Source organism: Sylvia atricapilla, chromosome 5, assembly GCF_009819655.1.
Source record: "Sylvia atricapilla isolate bSylAtr1 chromosome 5, bSylAtr1.pri, whole genome shotgun sequence".
Classification (NCBI taxonomy): Eukaryota; Metazoa; Chordata; class Aves; order Passeriformes; family Sylviidae; genus Sylvia; species Sylvia atricapilla.
Genome location: NC_089144.1, coordinates 45,876,958 through 45,900,517, shown reverse-complemented (window position 1 = coordinate 45,900,517; position 23,560 = coordinate 45,876,958). Strand labels below are relative to the sequence as shown.

The following is a 23,560-nucleotide window of genomic DNA, read 5'->3' as shown; positions in this document are numbered from 1 at the left end:
TTTTTTTAAAGCCCTATCATATATTTGGAAAGTGTACGAGATTTGGGGTTAAGAATTTGGCAAGCAGCATCACAATCCAAACTGAATGTAGATTAGTCAAAAGTTGTCTTAATTTATTTAAAGTAGGCTGATCAATCATACTACCTGAAAGAAAACAGTAGATAACTTTGGCTGGAGTAGAGATGAATTGGTAACTTTAATGTATGCAATAGCTTCTTATGTTTGGTGTTAAAGGATGAGGTTGATGAAGGTGGATGGAAGTGTGAAACTTAGGAAGAAGGTCTGGCATTTAATTCACTAACTGTTTAACGAGCAAAGATTACAAACTAAGATAGTAAAAGATGTCTGAAAAAATAATTAGATGGAGAATTTTTAAAATTAATTATTTTTGTGCAAAGGTTGTATGTCACAACATAACCTATACTGAGTTTATCAGTTATTCAAAGTATATTCTTCTAGGAGGTGTCCTTGCTGAAAGAAAAGTGATGAAATTAGTGAACTGGCTGTTGCTGCAGTGCAGGTAGAGCAATAATTGAGGATCCTCTTTACATCATGTCGTATCTGTTGGTGCATATTTCCTGTAAATTCATGAAATTAAGATCTTGATAGCGGTGACATTCCTGGATGGCATAACACATAGTCCCTAAAAACAAAGTTAAAGCTGCCTATTTCCAGCATGTCACAAAATGTGTTCTTCCTTCAGTGTGCCAAACACTGTCAATGACAGTGGTATGGCCGAGGGTAAGCAGCCACTCTGCAGTTGGGTGAGTTCACACTGATAACTGTTGAAACAAGAGCTGCTTTGTACTAAAATGCATGGGTTTATAGACTATGGTTTCTGTCAAAGCATTTGCTTTATGGGTCTTTAAAGACTTTTTTATCCTAGCTACCCTCCTCTTTTGGGTGGTCCATTGTGAAAGTAGCTGTAGTTTCCCTGTAGTGGTTTCATCTTGTGTTTGGCTTGTGCTGCTATAAGCACAGGCAACTGCTGAAAATGAGACTTCCACCCCTTCTTTCCCCTATCTCTTGGCACATTTACTTGTGCCAATGTTAGTGTTTCTGTGATCAAGGAATGAAGGAGATGAGGAGTTGGCCATACAGAGAGCTGCTCCTTGCCCACCTCCCAGGTCCACATTTCTTTCTGCAGATCTTTCTTCTAAGGAAACAGTTCCACGCAGTTTTCATTATATTTATAGGATAATGCTCCTGTATTTTGGCAGTGAATTCGGATGAGTTGTGGCCTCAGCATCATACTGTCAGTTCATAGCAGTAGAGTATTGACATTAGCAGTGATTGCTCTTGTATCAAAGCCTACAAACACTTTTCAGATTTTGTCATGAATATACTTTTATAACTTTTCTGCTTAAAAAGTGGGTAAATATTAATGTTAGCAGTAGAACAACAATGCATTGTCATGTTTCTGACTCAGGGATATATACTGCTGTAAGGGATAAGTATATTTTGGATTGCTGGATGGCCTCTGTGAACTGCTCCATAGCATGCTGGAGTATGTCCAGAGTAGGACAGTGGAGCTGGAGATGGGGCTGGAGCACAAGTCTGATGAGGAGCGGCTGAGGGAGCTGGGAGTGTTCAGCCTGGAGAAGAGGAGGCTCGGGGGTCCTTATTGTTGTCTACAACCACCCGAAAGGAGACTGTAACCAGGTGGGGGTCAGCCTCTTCTCCCAAGTTACAAGTGATAGGACAAAAGGAAACCACCTCAAGCTGCACCAGAGGAGGTTTAGTTTGGGTATTAGGAAAAAATTTCTTCACCAAAGCTATTGACAAGCACCGGCACAGGCTGACCAGGAAAGTGGTTGAGTCACCATTCCTGGAGATATTTAAAAGATGTGCATATGTGGCATTTAGGGACATAGTCTAGTGTTGAACCTAGCAGTTTTAGTTCTGTAGTTGGACTCAGTGGCATTAAGGGCCTTTCCCAACTTAAGTGATTTCCATGTTTCTATGGTTATATGATAGCACAGCCAGAATGAAGCCATAGCCTCTGTGCATAGATCTGGCTTGAAGCAGATATTCATGACTGGAATCAATGCTTTTATTGTGAATGTTTTAGAATACAGAAAAATATTTTTACGAAACTGAAATAATTGTGATGCAGAAGTAATTAGGTCTTCATGCATACGTCTGGTAACAGGCAAATATACCAAGAAGCTAAGTCTGTTCTGAATAGCATTTTTTGATATTAATTCTGATCCTCAGTCCAGATTCTTCTCTCCAGGGTTTGGATTTTCCTTCCGTATGTTGATGACAGTCTTTCTGCACTTATTGCATATCTAAAGAATGGTGATGATTTAAAAAAAAAAAGGCAAAAAACCATAGAGGGACTTTCATTAAAGTCTAGTAGTAGAAAATATTTAACACCATCTTAGGTTTTTCACCATTTTTGCTGCAATTTTTATCAGACTATATAATTGCATAATACAGAAGTAAACAATTTCCAATCCTAATATATTAATATCTTTATAATTAACTGATACTATTCACAGATTGTAAAGCTTAACTTTTCATACAGCCTTGGTTATGACTATGAGCTAGAGTAATCTGCATTTTTACTTCACACGATGAATGGCTGTTTGCTTCTTCTGATATTGTAAAGACTCTCATTACTTTGTGTTATTAAATAAAAGCCATTTACTTAGTAGACAAATGTCCCATTCTTTAAATGGGCTTGAAGGTTTGGGGTTTTTTTTTTTTCCTTTTGCGTGGAATTAAGTCTGCAATGAAACTGGGTCAAAATAAAAATAAAAAAAAAAAAAAAAAAAAGATCAATTTTATAGCTATTAAAATTTTCTGTAGAGATTTTTATTTTATCTCTTATTTCTCATTATGTGAGCTGTATTTCATGCTTGTGTACAGATTAATGTGCTTTGCTGATAGTCGCCTATTAAAGATAGATAAATAAATTATTAACTCATTATGAAATGTGTTGTAGTACCAGTGACTTTAATCATAATTTATCTGCTTTGCAAGTAATCCTGCAAAATATTGTGGGATAACATAGTGGTATTGCAATTGCTCTCTTGTAGTGCTATATGATTAACACTGAAGACCTCAGGGTGTAAGTACTCTGGTCTCTGTGGCCACACGTTTTTCAGATCTGATCTGAACCAGTAAGTGGACCTATCATTAGCTCAACACACAGGTGAAAATGCAAGTCCTCAGTGGAGAGAACAGTCTATCTTCTAGCACACAATTTGGGAATGTGTGCCACCTTTCAAATCGTCTAATATTTTTTCTACTTGCTTCCCGTGAAAATCGAATGTCTACCTTTGTGTTCAGACCTGCTTAGTGCTTGCTGTTTTTCACATAAATAATATTTTCAGCCTTGTCTCTTAGAATAGGTAATCATTATTGTAACAATCTTGGTGTTTGTATGTATAGGAGATCTTTAGGATTTCTGATTTATGGAGATTTGAGACTACTGTGACAAAAATGCACATATGTAATGTTTGTCATTACATCTGAGGCTTGTAAACTGATTGAACTGTGACTCATTTTGTAAGAGGCCGTGTATTTAACTTTTTAATTAAAAAATTGTTTTTAAAAAACAGTCCAGCATGTAGCCTGAGAGACATCCTCAGGAGCCAAAGTGGCCAGGTACCAGAGTCAGCCAGGTCTTATTTCACTGCGTTTTCCTGGGTTTTTTTAAGGAGATATTGAATTGTTGTTTTTTTGGTGGTTTTTTTTTTTTTCACTGAAATATTAATGTTTATTGATTACAAGCACAAAAATATAGTTACTGTTTTTTATCTTTAGTGGAGCCACAATCAAAATACTAGCACCTGGTATTTTCCATTAGCCAATTTGGAAAACACTTTACTGACAAAAATGGCTTGTCTGACCAAGTCAGGACAAAGTCTGTCCTGAGAACCCCTACAAAAAATAGTGAATTCTCACTTGCCTCAGTCTGATCTGGAGTGACAATGGAAACTTTGCTTGGACACTCTTGGCCTTTGCTTTCTCAATGCCCTTAAATGGAAATCTTCATCTCAGTTACTTATTTGAGTGATAGGGGACCAAACAAACATCAGTCCCTCATGATAACACATAGAAATGGGACTTACAAGACAGCCATTGGCCTTTGAGAAATGCTGTCATCAAGACAACTGACATCTCTTTCCAGTTGGGCAATTAATTAATTCCAGAGCATTGTAATGTATATTTCATATCCTTATGATATTAAATCATTGTGATATGAAATAAGAGGTCTCTTATAGGTGTCTTCCTAAACATAATAAAAATTTCCTTCCCCTGCAGTTGTGGACATCAGAGAAGTTGCATCAAGGCTCTGACCAGCAGGATGCTTTGGTGCTTCTCCGTTGCCGTGTGCTGAGAAAGAGCATAAAGAATCTCCATGTGAAAAATGCAACAGTATTCTAATAGGGTTTGACTGGATTTGGCTTGGTCTGGTATTGGTAAAGCCACTGGGCATTCATAGAATCACAGGGTGATCTGGGTTGGAGGGGAACTTGGGGAACCCCCATTTCCAAGCCCCTTGCCATGGGGGCCACCTGCCACTAGATCAGGCTGCTCAGAGCCCCATCCAGCCCGGCCTTGAGTGCTTTTAGGGGTGGGACATCCACAACTTCTCTGGACAACCTGTTCCAGTGCCTCACTATCCTCACTGTAAAGAATTTCTTTTTAACATCTAATCTAAACCTGACCTCTTTGAGTTTAAGTACCATAGGTGACTTGGGCCTATTTAATTTTCAAAATATACCCATTATTACACCAAGTAATCTTGGTCAGTATGCAGAATATGGATTTTTTTTTTTTTACCTTTTTTGTTTGTTTGGTGGGTTTTGTTTGTATGTTCGTTTTAACTGTTAACACTGACAGCAAGTCTATGGATAGGATATGTAAAATTGATGCTGAAAATTTATACAAGTATGCTTAATCCTTTTTCAGATTTTCAGTTGAACCAATTGCGTTGGTCAGGTGAGCTGTGCAGTTGATCTGAGTTCACTTCCTGGGTATTCTGGGCCCTGCCATGTTGTAGGAGTAACCCTGTGGGGCAGTTTTGTGGAAGGAGAGAGATAATAATCAAATGTATCCCTTTGTCTGTAATTCCAGATAGCATTGGAATTTATTCCAATATGACCAGTAGAAAAATGGTTAATATTGATTTTAGCAAGTGTTTTGACCTGTTTTCTTGCAGAAATAGGAAAATAACACTTTCTGGATTGCATTTAACATTTTTTCTTGAATTCTGGTGTCTGATGCTGCTACCAGAAAATCACTAGTACAGTCCTGATCACTCTAATTTTATACTTTGTAGCTGGTTCTTAGTGTCCAACTGCTGCTACATATTTAGTCCAGACTCTTGTGCTGTTATGATCCTAATTTTAGCCCATAAAAAATTTTTTCAGGTTATTCCAAAAGAAGGAGAATAGGTGTCTTGAATTTCAGTAATATTTGTAATATTCTGGGGAAAAAAAAAAAAAAAGTAAAATCATACAGTATTTAATATTGTTATTCAATTAGAGAAAAGCTCAGGCAGAAGAATATTGCAGAAATAATGCTCATTTTTAGGTGGAAAACTTGTTAATTCCAGCATTTGCACATACACAGTCATCAGGGAGTTATTGGGCTACATGTGTCTTTTGAAACATCTGTCAACTAAGCCAGAGATCTAAATGCAAAGTGTTACATTGGTTGTATTTGTGGATTTCTTACATTTCCTGGTAGAATTTAATTTTGTATGCAGAGTACAGAAGTAAAAATAAGATTAATTTTTTGGGCATGTATCAGTGCCTTGGACTAATGATTTGCCAATTTTTTTTTTTTTTTTATGTATTGTAACAAAATATATTAAACTGAGCAGTAGCATTTTTTAGAGTTATCCTGCTGTCAGTATGGAAAGAAGCATGTCATGTGCATGCTTTGTTTTTTTCCTTTTGTCCCAGCAATGAAATAAAATCCTATGGAAGGCCTTGAGCTGCTCTGAGCAGTTTGACGACATGTTGTTGCTGATTGCTGCAGCTACACAGCAAAACTTGTGTCATTGTTGTATAGTAAGTGGGCTACAATCCATTTGACAAAATGCTTCACTGCATGACACTTAGGTGCACTCTATTGAGTGTCCTTATTAAGCGTTTGTTCAGTGTTATGGTGTTCACTGTTACCTGATTTATAGAAATGATATACCAGGAAAGCTAGCTTGTGGGCTGTTTAAGTACAAGACTTTCAACATTAACACATTTCTATGGTATTGCTTTAGGCAACTGTACCATTCCACACAGTTGACCACACTATATTTGTGATATTTGACATTTTTGATAAATACTGTCAAGGATAATCCATCACAGGACAAGTTTCCAGAGTTTCAGAATGTTTGTTAAACCCTCATAACTTGAATATAGAAGTGTTTCAGAAAAACAGTATTTTATGCTTTTAAGTTGAGAAATGGGTTTTCCAAGTAAGAAAATTGCTAGGGAGCCATTTCCAGAAGAATACAGCTGTCTTCAGTTGTGTGCTCCAGATGAGGCTTGGATGCAGCTGCCTGTTGCCTGAGAACCATATGTTTCTGTAGGTTGCATCGTTAACTCCCTCCCATTCATATTTGGGGCGACCGCCATTATAACAGAAAAACAAAATGTGGAGTAAGCTTAGCAGTGGCTATGGTGTTTAAAGATCTGTATTACTTTCACATTGAGAACAGTTTTTGAAATAATTTAGTCATTGAAACCCATCTGCTGATCTCTTATGTGTGCAGTCCCTCAACACTCATGTCCTTTTCCCTGCTGTTATTCAACAGCTCTGTGAAGTCAAAGAGAATTGCTTTGTGTAGTTTGATATAGCTGATAAGGCAGTCAGAGTGCTGAGGACCTTGAAACAACCCAAAGAACTTCAACTTGGCTCAAAATCTCTGGATAAATGATCTTGTTGATGGGAAAGCATTATGAAAGAAGCAAGTTCACTGAAGTGCGTTACTTGAGTAATGCTTGAAGCAGCTGTAGTTCATTCACGTGTTTCATATAGTTAAATAAAGAGATAAACTGTGCACCCTTCTGTTTAACACTCAGTGTAAACTGAATACATAACTAAGTCTCCTGCATGCCTCAGGCAGTTCTCTGTGTGCTGCATTATCTCAGCTTCACTCGTGCTTCTCTAGATTTAGACTGAAAGGATAGCACGTTGCAGGGTGGTTTACGGGACTGCAGCTCATGTCTGCTGCTGAGCTGCAGGGTCTGCAACACCCCTGTAAGCTGCCTTTCAGAGGAAGGCCTCCATCTGCTTCATGTCATAGCCCATGGCTTTGGAGATGCAGGCAGAAAAGAGGTTATTGATGTTCAACAGTATCAGACAGCACAGAGACATCTAACAGAGGAAACGTGGATGGATTCATGTGTGCATGGATAGGCAGGATAATGGATGGATAGGCATGGATACCAGAATAACGACAGCATGTTGCTGTACCATATTTTGAGATATTGGAGCTAAGAGATGTAGCAGGGGAGTTGCTGGGGTTTAGGTTTTATTTGCTCTCATGAATTGTAGCTCTCTTGCTTAAGTTGAGGTAGTTGTTCATTTAAGATGTAGCATTTCCAGGTTTTTTTGGGGACTATTACTTTTCTAGGTTGAGTGAGAACTTCCTCTCAACTGAAGGGTGTTGACACACAGTGGTCCTAAATATAGAGGAAAGTACTGTTTTCTGAGAGGGAATGGAGGCAGCTCTGGAGTATGAAATCACATGTACAGTCTGGAGGAGTTATGTAAGGACACTGCTGTTTGCAGAGCAGAGGCTTTTGCTACAATTAGTGCTGGTTGCTATACACTCTACACTACAGCCATTGTAGCTATTAAAGAATAGCAATGAAGTATTTTATTTTCCCCACTAATACTTAAAATTTCCAACTTGCTGCTTCTGCTTTCCCTTTTTTTGAGAGCAGTGGTGGTTTTGTACAAGTCAGAGACACAGAGAAATACAAATGAGGTGTAGCTGCCGTAAATTTGGGGCAACTTTTTGGCAGCGTTCTCGGAGTTTGGACAAGCATGAGGTGTGTGAACATATCCACTGATGGACACGTTTCTGTGCAACAGAGATTTTGCGCCTGATAAAAATAAAGGAATAAAACTCCAGGGTAAAGTTTGTCCACCCAGTGTTTCTTACACAAGGATGATTCTACATGGTAATGCAAACCGTATGAGATATGTGGATATTACCTGTATGTGTGAATCTACACGTACAGGTAACCAAGGGTAACCCTCAAACCACAGCTGAAATGCATAGGGTAGATTTATTTCTTTACCTTGCTAACCATGCCAGGTGACAGAGGGACATTCTAGCTGGCAGGAGGGGAGAGGAGGGCTCCTGCCTCTCTATAACACAAGGCTTCCCCCACCCCTGTGAGAGTGTGTTCTCTCTCTGCAGGACTTCTACTTCTCAAAACAGGCAGAAGATGATCAACATTAGGCATAATAAATGGAGTTTTCCCACACCAACTATTTTAGCATTCCCAGCTGCAAGGTCACTTTGAGAGAAACTATTTGCTCCTCCCCTGCCAAATCTTGCAGTTTTAACTCTTTCCTAGCAATACGGTGAAAGGCATGGTGAATAGATTTCAAAGTGGTAGCATTTAGTCATCATGCAATTCCTTTTTTTCCTTCTTGCCTCCTCTAAGCATTCACTGGCTGTTTCTCACTTTTGTCCTCATCCATCCCCTGAATCACTTTAATCCCCATCATTCACTGTTTGCATGCACCTTCGCATTTCTTTCTCCAGTCTTCTCATCCTCTTCCCTTTTTTTCTTCCTTCTCTTCTGCCTTCTCTTGATTTCATTTTTATTTCCTCTTCAGTCATGTTTGAGTCTGGGTTGGTTTTTTTTCAATTTTCCACACCTATACATGCTCTAGTTTCTTCTTTCCTTGTATGGTGTTTTTCCTCTGATCTCACCTCTCATTTTCTCTGCTGATTGTTTGCCTCACACAATTCCGTCTGCTCAGCCTGTCTAGAGGACTAACTTGTTAAAAGGTTTAAAGAGAAAATGGCTTCAATGTGAATGGACCTTCATGTAATGGTTGCCATGTGCTCTTTTAATTATGTATTTTTTATATTATTTCAGGTCTTAAAAATTAGCTTGATTGGCCACCGGAAGCGTGTTCTGGCATCTTTGGGAGACAGGCTTCACGAAGATCCTCCTCAGAAACCACCACGGTCAATAACCCTCAGGGTGAGTCCGCATGAAAATTTATTTGCATTTCTTGACAAGTCATCAAGGGTTTAATGACATTCACATGAAAACAATGGCTACTTTGAGTGGGGTTGAACTTACCTCATTTCCGAGTTGTACATTATGGACATCTTAGGCTGACCTCCTCTGTCACATTTCCCCATATGGCCAGCAGAGATATATTGACATTTTTACAGGGTGATCCATGTGACCTGTTTCAGTTGTCTGCCTTAGGATGAGATAAGTAGAATCTTAGAAGTAGCAGCTTATCTTTGCTAAAGAAACTAGCTCTGGACCAGGGATGTAAAAGATGCACGTCTTCATTTGCCCACAGGAATAATCCCAGCCCAGCCGATCAATATTGCAGGAGAGTTACCACTTTCCTTTCATGTTTTCAAATATTTGAACTTACTTTTCAGACATATGCTTTAGGCTTTCTTTAAGGATAATTGCTTGAAACTGTTGAGATAAAAATGCCATTAAGGTGTCTCTGTATATCAAAAGTTTCATCGTGTTTTTAATTTTCATTTGTATTCCCTCTTTTAGAAACACTGTTGCAATATCCCTGGGGTTTTTCCACACTTGACCACATTTAATCTCCTCTGATTACACCACCTTCACTCTGTTTCTCCAGTCCAATGCCTTTGCTTACTTGTTGTCTGCCACTCTTATCAAGTTGAGGTCTGATGGCCAGTTCATACTGCGTTTTCTCCAACAGAGTTCATAGCAATATTTTTCACTTTGATATTTTAGGTCACACCATTTGCATTTGACTGGATCTCATTATTTTCATGGGGCTGTATTTCTGACAGGGATCTCGTTTGGGATTAAATTTCAAAATGTCAGAGAGTATCTGTGCTCCCAGGTTAAATTTCCTGGTGTAAGGAGAAATACAGAAAGACAGAATGAGGGCTTATTTTTAAGTGTACTTAAAATTTCTGTGACCAGACTGTTTTCACCCTGCTTATTCTCAGATGCCCCATATAGACATTTTAGATCCCACCTCTTAATTCAATCTATTTCCAATGCCATATTTAAAAAGGTCTTACAAATCTGTAATATGCCTCAAGGCACATTGCACAAACATGCGGATGTTTTTCTCGTATTTTATTTTTTATATATTTTTTGAATGATTCCTGATGCATGGCAGGTGCTAAAACATTCCAAGGAATGAGAAATAAATAAAAAGGCAGACTTTTTTGCTGATTGCCTTCAGTACTCTGGACTGGATAATTAATTCCTCCTCAGTAAATGGGAAAGTTTCCACAGTCCATATTCTTGGTCAGGACTGTATATTCTCTGTTTCTACAGAAGAGAAAACTGAATGTCCTCCATCTGTAGTCAAAATGATAAAAAGTAGTCTGCTGCTGCACAGCTAGAGCTATTGATGGAGGCCAGTGCTAAATGTCATTTATGACCTCTTGAAATTGGAGTCTTCATGGAGAATCCTGAAGAGGAGGACATGCATTTGGAATAACATTTTTCTTTCCCATCAACTGCTATTATGCCATTTCACACGAAACAAAGACATACTGTTTAGTTTGTAGTCTGCAATAGTTTGTATCTTGAAAACTGGTTTAAATAAACTGTCCACTGCTCCTGTAAGATTGATTTATATAGAATCACTGAACAGTTTGGATTAGAAGGGACTTTAAAGATCATCAAGTTTCAGCCCTCTTTGCCATGGGCAGGAGCCCTTTCCACTAGATCAGGCTGCTCTACATCAGTAGAAAAAGTAGTTTTTTATTTGAAGTCTACTTTTTAGTTCTCAAGCTAAGCAATGCTTATACTTCATCTTTTTTGACTGTTTTCATATTAGCTTTTAACAAAGTAAAAGGTTAAATATTGAGGAAAAGCAAAAAATTCTTTAAAATCTTAAAAATATCCATAGTATATGTTATTCTCTGTTGTATGTTACTGTGTACTAAGGAAACACTATCTTGATTTCAAATATACTATATTCAGATATATATATGTTATATATATATATATCCATTACATATATATACACACTCTATACAAATATACCTTTCTATACACAAAAGTACAGAAATTGCTGGATCTCAGGTCACCTATGCAATCTTGCCTTCTTTCCTTGAGAGTATGATAATCTTTAATTACAGGACAAGTTTCCATGTCCTTCATTGGAGCCCTTCATCATCCAGTCAGCACTGGGGGCTGAAATTTAAACTGAAGGACCAAAAATTTTGGCAGAAAATTTGGAGAAGTGTTGCAATAGTAATGATATTTTAACACAAGAATTAGTTCACTGGAGAGAATTCCTGGTTTTATGTTTGACAAACATCTGTGAGACATGAATTGTGCCCAGGCAGCTTGGGGAAGGATCTCTTAAGCTCCCTTCTAGCTTGGTGGTTCCAGGTGTACATGAGTAGCAGATCTGTGAGGAGATGAGGCAGATATTGAGAGTGAAATATGTGATCAGACATCTTGCAGGTCATGTGTCCCTGCATTCAGAGCTGGGGAGAAACATGCCATGAGTACCCAGTGACTAACAGTAGCGTGGTACTGAGGCCATAGTAGCACCTGCAAAAGTGTCCATGCCTGGACTGCAGGTTTGTGTAAGGAGATGAGAAGGTGCATATGGAGTGAGGAAGGAATGAAGGAAGAATGGGAGAGAGGTTCGTAAGTAAAGGAATAGCTGTACCTGTGAAACTATAGGCTTACAACTGTTTTTGCCACAAAAAAAATTGTGGAATTTGTGGCAAGTTATTTAATTTATTGCATCCTAAATAGTCACTAATTGTATGTTACTGACAATCTTCATATTTGACTGGAGTCTTGAGTCTGATTTATATAAGTGCTGTGTACACAGTGCTGAAAATTAGATCAATGGAAGTGGAGTTTGAGAAATTGAGCAACAGATGTTATAATTGAGTGACTGGTACTTTCTAACCTTTGTCTGTGTGTCTCAGGTCACCCACAATAAAGCAGTGATTATAAAATGCCAGAAGTCACAAGTGTGGTGAAAACTTAATGATTGACGTTTGTAAAGCACTTATGAGCATCATGACTGTGATGATATTAATCATCCTATCTTCAGAGCAGGATTTGAAAAGAATTTAGAAGAGAGGTTTGGAGCCACTAAATGAAGCGAGAATAAAATACTGACTACATGGTAACTAATGAAAACACAGTGCTGAGTAGATGACAACACACTGCACAGTTGAGGATCCATCTGTGCTGTGTAGGACAACTTTGAGAAAATAGCATAAAATCATGCAATGACATACTGTTCCATAATGCAGAGGCACGGTAATTCTTTTCTTTCTTGAGTTGGTATTTCTTGTCTGTATTGCCTTGCCAGCAATCTTCCAGTATAGATCTCGGAGTGAATTTCCTCCTCATATGCAGTTTGATAAAATATGAAAAGCTCGATGAGGGCTGGAATCTCTATGTTCATCTGTCACTTTGATACACTGGTGGCCCTGTCAGTCTGCAACAGTGGGTGAGTACTGATTCAGAGCAGGGAGAGGTTTTACCCAACTGGTTGGAACAGAAGGTAGCACTCACTAAAGAGGATCTTGTTCGGTGCCCATGTACTCAGATTATTTTCAGAGCAGAGGTGTGTGCACTGTGTTGTTGTGCACCAGGGAGGGTGGGTTTTAGAGATTATGCTTCACCAAACCTACTGAGCATGTGCAGACTACAGCTTTTCAGAAGCTTTTAACTGGGCCAAATGTAGGTGGATTTTTGTGAAGGAGGGAAAAGATTATTCCTAAGAGGAAAACACTCTTTTCTTTGCCCTGGGAAATGTCAAGTGCTTGTCTCAGATCATAGGAAAGCTAGGGAATTAAAAAAAATAAAAAATCACGGTTAATTAAAAATTACTAAGGAGCTATATTTTCCTAACGTTTTTCTTGTTGGCAACATGAAAAATACTAATCCATTACTGTGATTTCAAGGAATAATGTCACATAGACTCCTACACTTCAAATATTGACATCAGGCGTTACTATGACTTGAACTTTCCTTTCCATTTGGAAGAGATTACAACTCTCCGATTTCTCATACCCGATCTTGTTTCTGAACAGCATGGAGTAAAGTACCTCGATGCTTTTCAGAACTAGGCTTACTTCAGTGTAATAATGCATGAATCATCCACTTTCGTTTTCTCTTTAAATAAAAAGGAAGAACTTTTTTCTTTCTGCACTGGAGCAGGTTTTTGCTTGCTCCACCATCTTCAGGTCCCCTCTTGTTGCTCAGTATTGAAACAGAGCATTACAGTAGCAGGTGGTTTAGAGAAGCTCTGCACTGAGCAAACTTGCTCCTGGGTACCTTCTGCCCAGTAACCTACGTCATGGAAGAGGATCATTTCCCATTCATCTGCTGTGACACTGTTTTCCTGCTCACACCAGGCAGTACTTGTGCAGACTGGATAGTACACCGCAGCTCCCTGCTCCTGCTGATGGAGCTCAAGGGAGTGTGGAATGGTGGAGCTGGATATCAACGCCTGTAGCTGGTGTTTGAAAAAGTGATGTCATGTGCAGGACAGTCAGTGTTTCCAAACGTACACACGGTACCTGGCTGTGGGCAACGTGGTGGCAGATCTGGTAAAATGCATGCCAGGTGGACCTGTTTATTTTTTAGGTGGCATTTATGTATCAATTCTGTTTGGTATTTGCACACTGACTGATACAAGGTTGCAGTTCAGTAGAGGTAACAAGAAAAGCCAAGTGATATATTTGTACTCTGATATTTTCATGCGTTCCAGGAATTGGTATTTAGCTTGTGTCTGATATATGGTACTCCAAGTAAAAATGGATGTTCTGCAAAACCTATAAAAATTGCAACAAAATGTCTGTGCTGTGTAAATGGACATGCATTTCTTTTTTCCAGCAAGAGATGTTGCTAGTGTTCAAGTCATTTTCACTGCTCAGAGCAGCTGCTCAAAAGTGGTGAGAGTGTATTTCATCTTACAAATAGCTAATCCTAAACCATAGCTTTATTTGGGCCTTGACAGGAAGTAGCTCACTGTTTTATCTCTAAGAGAGATATTACACAAGGAGGTTTTGAGGAGGAAATTTGCCACTAGTTCATGTAATCGGTGAACTACTTTTCCTCCTACATGGGCTCTGCAATTCAGGTAGCAAATCTCAAAAGTTCATCCACAATAAGCTCTACTGCAGGAATTGCTCCATAATTTTTTAGTATGAGCAATCCAAATGCACTTTTAAATGTGTGATTTGAAGTCAGTAATATGCTGTTCTTCTCATTCTCCATTTTTCTTTCTCTGTCCAGGAACCCAGTGGTAACCACACTCCTCCTCAGTTGTCTCCATCACTTAGCCAAAGCACTTTCACTACTGGTGGCTCCCTGGACGTTCCCCACATTATCATGCAGGGCGATGCAAGGAGAAGAAGAAATGAAAACTATTTTGATGATATTCCCCGGTCTAAGCTGGAGAGGCAGATGGCACAGGTAGGACTAAAACTGGTGCCATTAAAAGGCTGGGCCTTGCTGCTTTTGGTTACAGGACTAATCCTGACCAGAGCAGTGGGTTGTATATGAAGGCTGACTTGTAAACAACAAAGGCTGACGGTTTTTCCAAGCTGTCTGTTCCAGCTCTCTGTATTTTGAATAGTGTAAGTTGATGTGTTGCTGTATAATTTCTCCTCAGAGGTAGAGGTATGAGGATGTTTAAGTGTGTGGAGGCTGAGATGAAGGTGGCTTCTGTGCACCAGAGTGTGCAGTCTTCCCCTAGCAAGGACTCTACCTCTCATTTTTGTAATAAGGTGCAGATTCCTGAAATTCTGAGCAACCTAGATAAAAGTAAGTTTGCATCAGTTCACTGCTGGAAACTCAAAGAACTTGAAGGGTGATGGTTGCTGCATTTCTTAATGGGAAGGATCAGCATTCTGCAAAACTGATCTGGGGATATATTTTGGTTATTAAAAAAAAAAATTACCTGTGCAAAAAATTATTTGAATGGCACCAGACTCAACTGGATGGTAAATCGAACTGTTCATAGAAGAAAGTTTAAAGTAGTCTCCATCTCTAACTTTTTTCACCCAACCACTGAAAGAGCACTGATAATTTTAAATTAGGCATATGTTGAGTGATGCCACAGAACCATGTAGGCTGGAAAAGACCCTTAAGGTCTTCAACTCCAACCCTTGGCTCAGCACTGCCATGTTCACCACTAAACCATATCCCAAAGAGCCACACCTACATGTTTTTTGAACAATTCCAGGGATGATTGAACCACTTCCCTAGATGGCTCACTCCAATGCCTGACCACCCCTTCAGTGAAGAAATTTTTCCTAATATTCAATCTAAAGCACAGTAAATTATGTGTGGACAGTCTGTTGGTAAAAATGCTTTAGAATGAGCTCAACTGGTTTTCAGTGATATCTATTATGATGAAAGACAGCCAGGTCTTACACTGCATGCTGAAAATAGGACTTTGATTTGCCGTCAGAAGCAGATGGGCAGCCAGGGCAGTTCCTGGAGCAACTCATTCCACGAAGGAGCAGGTTGCTGCATGCGTCCCTGCATGAGGCTTCCCAGCAGCGTCTCTGCCTGCCACAACCCAAAATAGAGCCACTGTCCAAATTTCAGCCTCAAAATGGAAACAGCTATGCAAATAACTGTATTATAATGAACAAAAGGCTGCAGTCTGTCAGCTAATTACATGAACAAGAAGTAATTAATTAAACAAACAAAACAAGGTGCTGCCATTACCTGGGAACACAGAAACAAATTGAATTCTGTTTGTTCAGAGGACATTTCTAGAGAAGAGAAATTGCATTTTGTTGGGTGGGGCTGTTGCCTTGCCCTTTTTTAATCTAATTTTCTGCTATATAATCTTCTTGTACAGAATTATGGAGAAAGTTGCTGAGTGAATGAGTTTGTTTTCAAACCAAAGTCTGCTGGGCTTCTGTGGCAAGAATAACATTGAGCTGAGGTCCATCAAAGAAAAGACAAGTTCTTAACATGAAAATGTTTCTTGAAGGTTATGAAATTTAGGTGTTTGAGCATAAAATGTGCACTTGCTTGTGGCTGAATACACTGGTTTGTCTAATTAGCTCATTTTATCACTTCATTTACAAATCCCTGTACTCACTACTTCTCTTAGTCACTAGCATTGAGTACAAAAAATAAAACAAAAAAATTCCCTTTACTAACAATTCTTTCTGAATCCATTTCACTCCTTTCTTTTACTGGTATTCCCAAGAGGTATGACATACTCTCATAAATGACACCTGCAGATTGTATTTGTGCTGTTGAATACTGCATTTCCAGAAGGACCGATATGTTGCATGCCCAAAGAGAAAACTGAGCAGTTATTACTTACACCACTTCAAACTCCTGTAGAACCAATTAAGTGCTTATAGGATTTTTTTGTTGTAGGGGTTTTTTTTTTTGGGGGGGAGGGGTTGGGGAGGGTGGGGGGGTGGTTTGGGGAGGTTTATTGTTTGGGGTTTTTTTCTTCCTTGTGTTCTTGGGGGTGGGGTTTTTCTTGGGGTGGTTTTTTCGTTGTTGTTGTTGTGGGAATGTGTACCACTGAATTAATTACTTCAGTGCCTTCTCTCTGATTTTAACCATTGAATATAGCCATCGTCCTTTGGGACTCCAAAGGGGAAAATGGATTTAGATGAAATCCATAAAACTGTGGTTTGTGTTGTTCCCTGAACTCCAATCTGTTTGAAGTCTTTTTCAGCTCTGCCCCCAAATTCTGCATTCCTGATGTATGTAAAATTCCCTTTGACTTTAATGGGAAAGTCAATGACTCCCTCTGGTGATCATTCTCAATAAATTGGACTCACCCCATTAAGACGCTAATCAGGGATTTCTTCAACCATTCTAGCCCAAAAATAGATTCTTATATTTATTTTGTGCAATGTGTGCTCTGCCAAAATGAGCTATATTTCCTTCAGCCTTTTCCCCCAAAGCCCCTTTGAAACTAAGAGTAAAATAATTGTTTCTGCAAAGTAAAGGAGATCCAAGTGATTCTTAACATGGACTTTCTGCTCTGTTGTTGTGTGGTTTTTGGGTTTTTCTTTTATCTAGCAACCTCCTTCTTGCAGTTTGCTGGTTCTTTTGGCTTGTGTCAGACCAGCAGCAACTTCTGAACTGATACCAGTCCAGCTTCCTGGCTAGAATACTTCTCACATACAGAATGATCTAGAGGGATTATTTGAATTGCTTTGAGAATGTTCTTTTGTCTTAACCCTTTCTTTGCTAGGCTGTTTGCATGCTGCTGTATGAATCTGCATGTTTACTGGATGCTATAGTACACAAATGTGCATAAAGACCTCTTGGATGCTGTGATGTTTTGGAAGTGTTTTTGGTATGTCCTTGATGATGTGATTAATTGACATTTTTATGGCCTTGAAGAAAGAGACCAACATGGTATTGCAAACTTATTTATTGTATTGCTTTCACAAACTTGATTTTATTTTTAAAATGTTAGGATAAGACTATCTTTTCCTTGATTTAAAATCTAAAATCTGAAGATATTTTGCTGAACCTAGATGTTTCTGTCTTTACTATGGCCTGTATTTTCCAAAATTGTTACAGGGAGTCATCAAGCATGTTGATCTTTGCATCAATCAACCAGTATTTCTTAAACAATGACCACAGCAGCTTAAGTCTGTTTTCCTTTGATGTGTTAAATGTGTTTAAACAGTTCTCTAAACCATAATCAAATCTGCTTGTAAGTAATACAACTCTTTGTTTCCTGGAGGAAGCACTGATTTAAATTTACTTAATGTGGGTGGTTTTGTCTCAAGGCCAGCATGTACCTTCATTTACAATTCCCTAGCAGACTGGTTGTGACCTAAGGGGAAAATCATAATATAAACAATGAGTCTAACCAATTTAGATTCCCCAATGGAATAGGTTTGGTCATCCAACCCCCTGGTTGATCATCCAGCTCTGAAAGTCTGTGATGTCTGGTTGTATAAATCATAACTGCCAAAATGGTAATACAGAAGTCTGTGAGATGGTTTGTTTCCCCCCCCCCAAAAAAAAAAAAAAGGAGAAAAAAAATCTAGCAAGAAATGAGTAGTCTGAGTCATCATTAGCTGTGGATGTTGAATCTTAAGCCTGCAAACTATAGGTTAGTATGATCAAATTAATGTAGTTCAAAATAGCTGAGGTTGTTCTTAAGATTGCCTGAACCTTTAAAATAGAACTGAAATCATGCAGGCAAATCTTGAGTACTTTGGAACCAGTAGGAGGAGGAGTTCCATTGAAGGGATTGGGCTCTTCATTCACCCCTGAAATAGGTCCAGGGAGGTTGAAAGGAATCGTAGCGATGTTCATTAAAAGACATCAGTTAAAATGTCGCCTTTTTAGGATTTGCAATTCTCCAGGCAGGAGAGAAGCTTTAGGTACTAGCTGCAAGCATATTCCAAACTCTCGTCCCCAGGGTGGTGGCTATTTATTGCTCCAGCCTGTGGCATATGGTGCTTTTAGCCACCCTGGTCCATAAGACCTCTAGCCGTGGTGCTCCGAGCTCTGCACCCTGCCCTGAGCCAGGAGTGAGGGCCAAAACCATCTTTCCTGTGGCAGGCATGGAGGAAGGTGCAAGAAGCACTATGGCACTTTTTGCAGGGGGAGACCTGGGACAGGCTTCCCCCTGATGCTGTCACACACCCTTCCTGTGGTCCTGAACCTGCGGCACAGCCCGAGCCGGGAAAGGTCTGTCCTTTTGGGAGGCAGTCTCTCTGGGGCTCTGGGGACAGCTCCAGCCTGTGTCTGCCTCTGGGAGGACAAACTGGTAGTGAGTTGGAGTAAGCTTTCTAGTAGGATAAACCTAGTCATGGCCCATATGGGGGCACCCCAGAAAGCTGTGATGGAAGGAAGAGCTCTTTTAAGATCTGAGAGAGTTGGAAAACTTCTTCAAAAAAGCTGACAGGAGAACAGAAGATGTTCTTTCTCAGAGCTGCTGAACTCAGACCTAATTTTGAAAACCTTTCTGAGTGCTTCAGTCAGATGGTCTGAGGGGTCTTGTTTTGCTTTTGGTTTTTGTTTGGGTTTTTTTAGGGTTTTTTAGGGTTTCTTTAGGTTGTTGTTTTTTGGATTTTTTGGGGGTTTTTGTGTTTGGCTTTTTTAAGTTTTAGTTTTAGTTTTTATTCCTAAAATGCAAGATAGCTTAAATGTAAGGTCATTGTAATGACTGCATAGTAAGTGTGAAGCAAATTTGTCCTGATTCTTGGGATTCTGTCTTCTAACATTATTTTGTAAGATACAAAAATTCATTCCTAGGTTAGGATTGACATACAGAGGACAATTGTTAAAATGGATTTAGTCCAACAGATCCTTTACCTACAGAAGAGGAGAAATGTCATAAAAACAAAACAAAAAATAGAATTAGAAAAGGCAGGTTTATATTAAAATTGTTAAATAATTTTGCTTTTTTCTGAAATAATACCTTCAACTCAGCAATGTCTTCCAAATACTTCACAGATACTAATGCATTTATATTTCCAGTGCACTGTGGGACAGTGATTTAAAATAATATTTTCCATTTTTCAGCTAGGAAAGCTGACATACAGGGATGTTGCTGGTTGAGTAAGATGACACAGAAAATTTGGAGGACCCAAAAATAAAGAAATCATTTTTAGTTTTCTAACTTTAAAACACAGTATGACATTTTGTATTTACTTGTTTCATGTTTGTTTTCCCATCTCCTCTGCTTTTTAAGGATTTAAAGATTACTGCAAATGAGGAAAAAATATGCCCAAGAGAATACTGATGTTTAAATTGGATTATCTAAGAAGCAATGAAGAAGGTTTTTTTTATCAATGGTTGAAACTACTCATGAAATACCAAAATTCTTCACTAGTTGATTTATGAAGCAATAAATACAAAAGTATGGTTGTCTAGATTCATTCTCTTGTTACTTCTTAGGCTACTTATTTCCATTTTTTATATGCATAAAATAGTTTATGTTGTGAGGATAAATAGACAGCTATCTTTAAAAAGCAGTCAAGTCCAAAGAAAATGCTCCAAGGTTCATATTTTAGGTGCATTATGTTTTTCATATGGAAAGATGACTGAACAGTGGTGACCTTCAATTTAACATCAAAAGAAAAATGCTTAATTAAGTCTGTTGCTGGCGGTGGTATTTGTAATTCACATAGGTGCAAACGCCACAGACAGATGTATCTTGATTTGTAAATTTTAGCTCATTTTCATCCATAGACCCCTTGAGAACTGTGTATTTCATAGAATCATAGAACCACCACTGAGTTGGATCGTCTAGTTCCAACATCCCTGCTCTGAGCAGGGACACCTCCCACTAGAGCAGGTTTCTCACAGCCCCAACATGGCCTTGAACTTCCATGGATGGGGTATCCAACTTCCATGGATGGGGTATCCAACGCTTCTCTAGGCAATGGACAAGTAAACTGAGAAAGACATTATAAGAAATCTACTTAATTTCTGCCTGAATAGAGAGAATGTTTTCAAGGATGTTACAGAAGCTAACATTTTAGAACTGAATTCATGTGAGGTGGATCACACCTACAAGCCAATTCAGCAAATGGAATTAAGGAAGCTGCTTCTGTAGTCAGTATTAATGATCCAAACTTTAGCCATAAATACTATTCCAAGAAAAGGACAAATGCTCTTCATTAATTTACTGCTTTTCACATTCAGTCTTGTGAACTAGAAGGTCTACATTGAAAAGATTGTATGAAAACTGAATGTTAGTATCTAACATTTACATTTTTGATCTGCTGGAAAAAAGCTGTACTTAGAGTTTGGATTGCTTTTCTGAAAGAGTTTTTTTGCTGTTTGGGGTATTTTTTTTGCAGAAAGGGAGGTACCTGTAGTCTCATAATCTTCAATGGTGTTTGTCCAGAAGTTTGTATCCTCTCTGCAAGGCTAAGAGGCTGGGATACACTGGAAGCTGGCAGCACCAGCAGAAGGAATATTGTCAAAGAGAAGGAGCTGTCACCTACTTCTTGCCTGGAAGAGAGCCAGTCCAAGGGGCCCAGATTTTGCCTGGAAATTTTCATGGAAAGTATTTTCAGGAGAAGCAGAAGAAATACACCAATGCAAAACATGTAATTCTTCTAATAAGAAGTGATACTTCAAGTTTCTGCTTGTCTAAAAGAAATGCTAATTTCAAATTTCACTCTTCATCTCTGAAGATTGTTTTTTAAAGGAAAATTTGCAGTTATTTCTGCTAGTAAGGCAAGCTCTTACCAGAGCTTTGAGAACATCAGGGCTGCAGCGTCTACCTTTATTAAATACTTTTTTATATAGGAGAAGGAAATTCAGCAAAGGGCCACAGAGATGGTTGGGAGCTGAAACAGTTGCCCTCCGAGAAGAGTCTGCACAACCAGGGCTGGTTGGAGAGGATGTGGCTTTGGGTGCTAAAAATGAAGGAGGGACTCTGGACGCCACGAGGAACTTTCCCCCAATGGATAGGCAAGCAGAGGGACAGGTTGTTCACAGAGTCTGTCCAGTCTCTGTCCTTGAGGTTTTCAAGACCTGAGAGGATGAAGCCCTGAGCAGTCTGTTCTCATCTCACGGCTGCTCCTGCTTTGAGCTGGAGTTGGAGTGGAACTTTCCTGAGCTTCCTTGCAGCATGAATTGTCCTGTGAATTATATCTTTATTATTCTGAAAGACTGCCCTATCTAATTTGAAGTATACTGAAACTTTCAGATCTTTTTTGACCTCCCCCAGCTTAAATCACTTCACTAAGTTATTTGCTATTTCTCTGTGTAATCCTACTAAATTTCATCTGACTGCTCTGTAATTCATCAGATCTGTTTTCACTTCTTACCCCATTCTGAGAAGTCCCTCACTTCTGGATACTCTTTAGAGAGCTCCTGGTTCTCCAAGCTACAGCATGGAGTAGGTCCTTGCAGATTGCCTCAACATATTCAGTTCATTTGTACTTAAATACCAATAATCATTCTCAAAACATGCTGCATCAGGAGTCACACAGTGTCCAAGACTTGCTGTACTTCTCCTTGCTGCTACTGATTTAATTGGCCAGTTTTCCAACACAGGAAGGAAATTTGATCTGAGATGATTCATTCTGAAGAATCTCATTATGAACATCTTGAATTTTTCTTGGCAAATAGAAACTGTCTTGGTAGCATGTGGCAGGCAATACACTTTTTCTTTGTTATTCTCAATAATGTTTGCATAGATAAAAATGTACATGTGCACACAAATATTCCTGAATGTTTATTCCACATGGCCAGGAGTGATACCTGAAGGTCATGAGAACCAAGGGATGGTGGCTGGATTTTTAAATATTTCTAGTCACTTACTGGTCCCTGCTGTAAGTTAGGCTGGCTGTGACTTTCTGAACCTTCCTTTTCTCCCATCTTAAATACTCTTTTAGCCCTTCTTCGATCCTTTAGTATCTTCTATAACTTTTCAAGGATAATTACTCCTGATTAGGTAAATCTTTAAATTCTCCTAACATGCCATTGAATGAAACTCATTGAGCTGTAATGAATACATCTGGACTGCCTTCCACCTGGCTCCTGCTGCTCCTGTGTGTGCTGTCCAGGTACTCTTTTCTGCCACTTTCCTCTCCTTAGAAAGCATATGATTTCTATGATCAATCTTATACTTTCTTTCTTCAGATAATGAGCTATGTTTTCCTAGTTTATAAGGAGAAAGCTTGAAGTTTTCCCTGGATAATTTTTTTCACCCTTCCTTTGCTGCTCCTGCCTGTCAGAGTTGTGTTCCACTGTGACTAGACAGAGAAACCTTTTATGCATGGGACACTGCAAAAAGAATGTGATAGCAGAGTCTTGCTGGTACATTACCTTTATCTTTTGGGAAGTATTAAGGTAATGGCATGTTTGATACTAATCAGACAATAGATGATGTTTGTTAGCTATTGTTTTGCTCTTTGCCATATTACTTAGGAAGATATTCTTCATTAAACTCTTTCACAGAACCTCTGTGTCAGTGATATTGGGTGCCCAAGTGTATTTGTGTTTATTGTGGTGGAAGTGTATGCACAGATTGAATTCTTTAGGGGTTTTTGTGAGCATACGTTTTGGGAGCTGAAAATTATGAGTGTTTGAAGCCTAATCCCTGTTCTTCCTTCTACTGCATACTTTTTTGACCTCAGATAATCACTTAACCTTTTCCCTTGCCTTGGTTCCTTCCTCTCCTCCACAGGGTTATGCAACTTTAGGTACTTCTCCTGGGCATTTTATAATTCCTTAAAATTTTTAAGTACTTCGAAGATATAAAATATGTATATAGTAAGTGCTAAATATTTCTACAATGGTGCAAGGAAAAGGTTGGGTTTTGAATTTGAATTCATTACCATTCATAAAGTTAATGTTCCATCTGCACTGCATTTCAGTACCTTAGTCATTCAAACATTAATGAATGCAAAGCTGAGTAATGAGTTTTG

The 23,560-nt window shown here is 38.8% G+C and overlaps 1 protein-coding gene across 4 annotated transcripts in view; it reads left to right on the top strand.

Annotated features, from left to right (window-relative positions):
- Positions 1-23,560, top strand: part of ANKS1B (ankyrin repeat and sterile alpha motif domain containing 1B) — a 413,515-nt gene that overhangs the window by 354,384 nt on the left and 35,571 nt on the right. For all 4 annotated transcript variants that reach the window (XM_066319365.1, XM_066319364.1, XM_066319362.1 and 1 more), the window contains 2 exons: positions 9,084-9,191; positions 14,451-14,630. In XM_066319365.1, the coding sequence (XP_066175462.1) occupies positions 9,084-9,191; positions 14,451-14,630 (288 nt within the window). The remainder of the gene's footprint in view (positions 1-9,083; positions 9,192-14,450; positions 14,631-23,560) is intronic.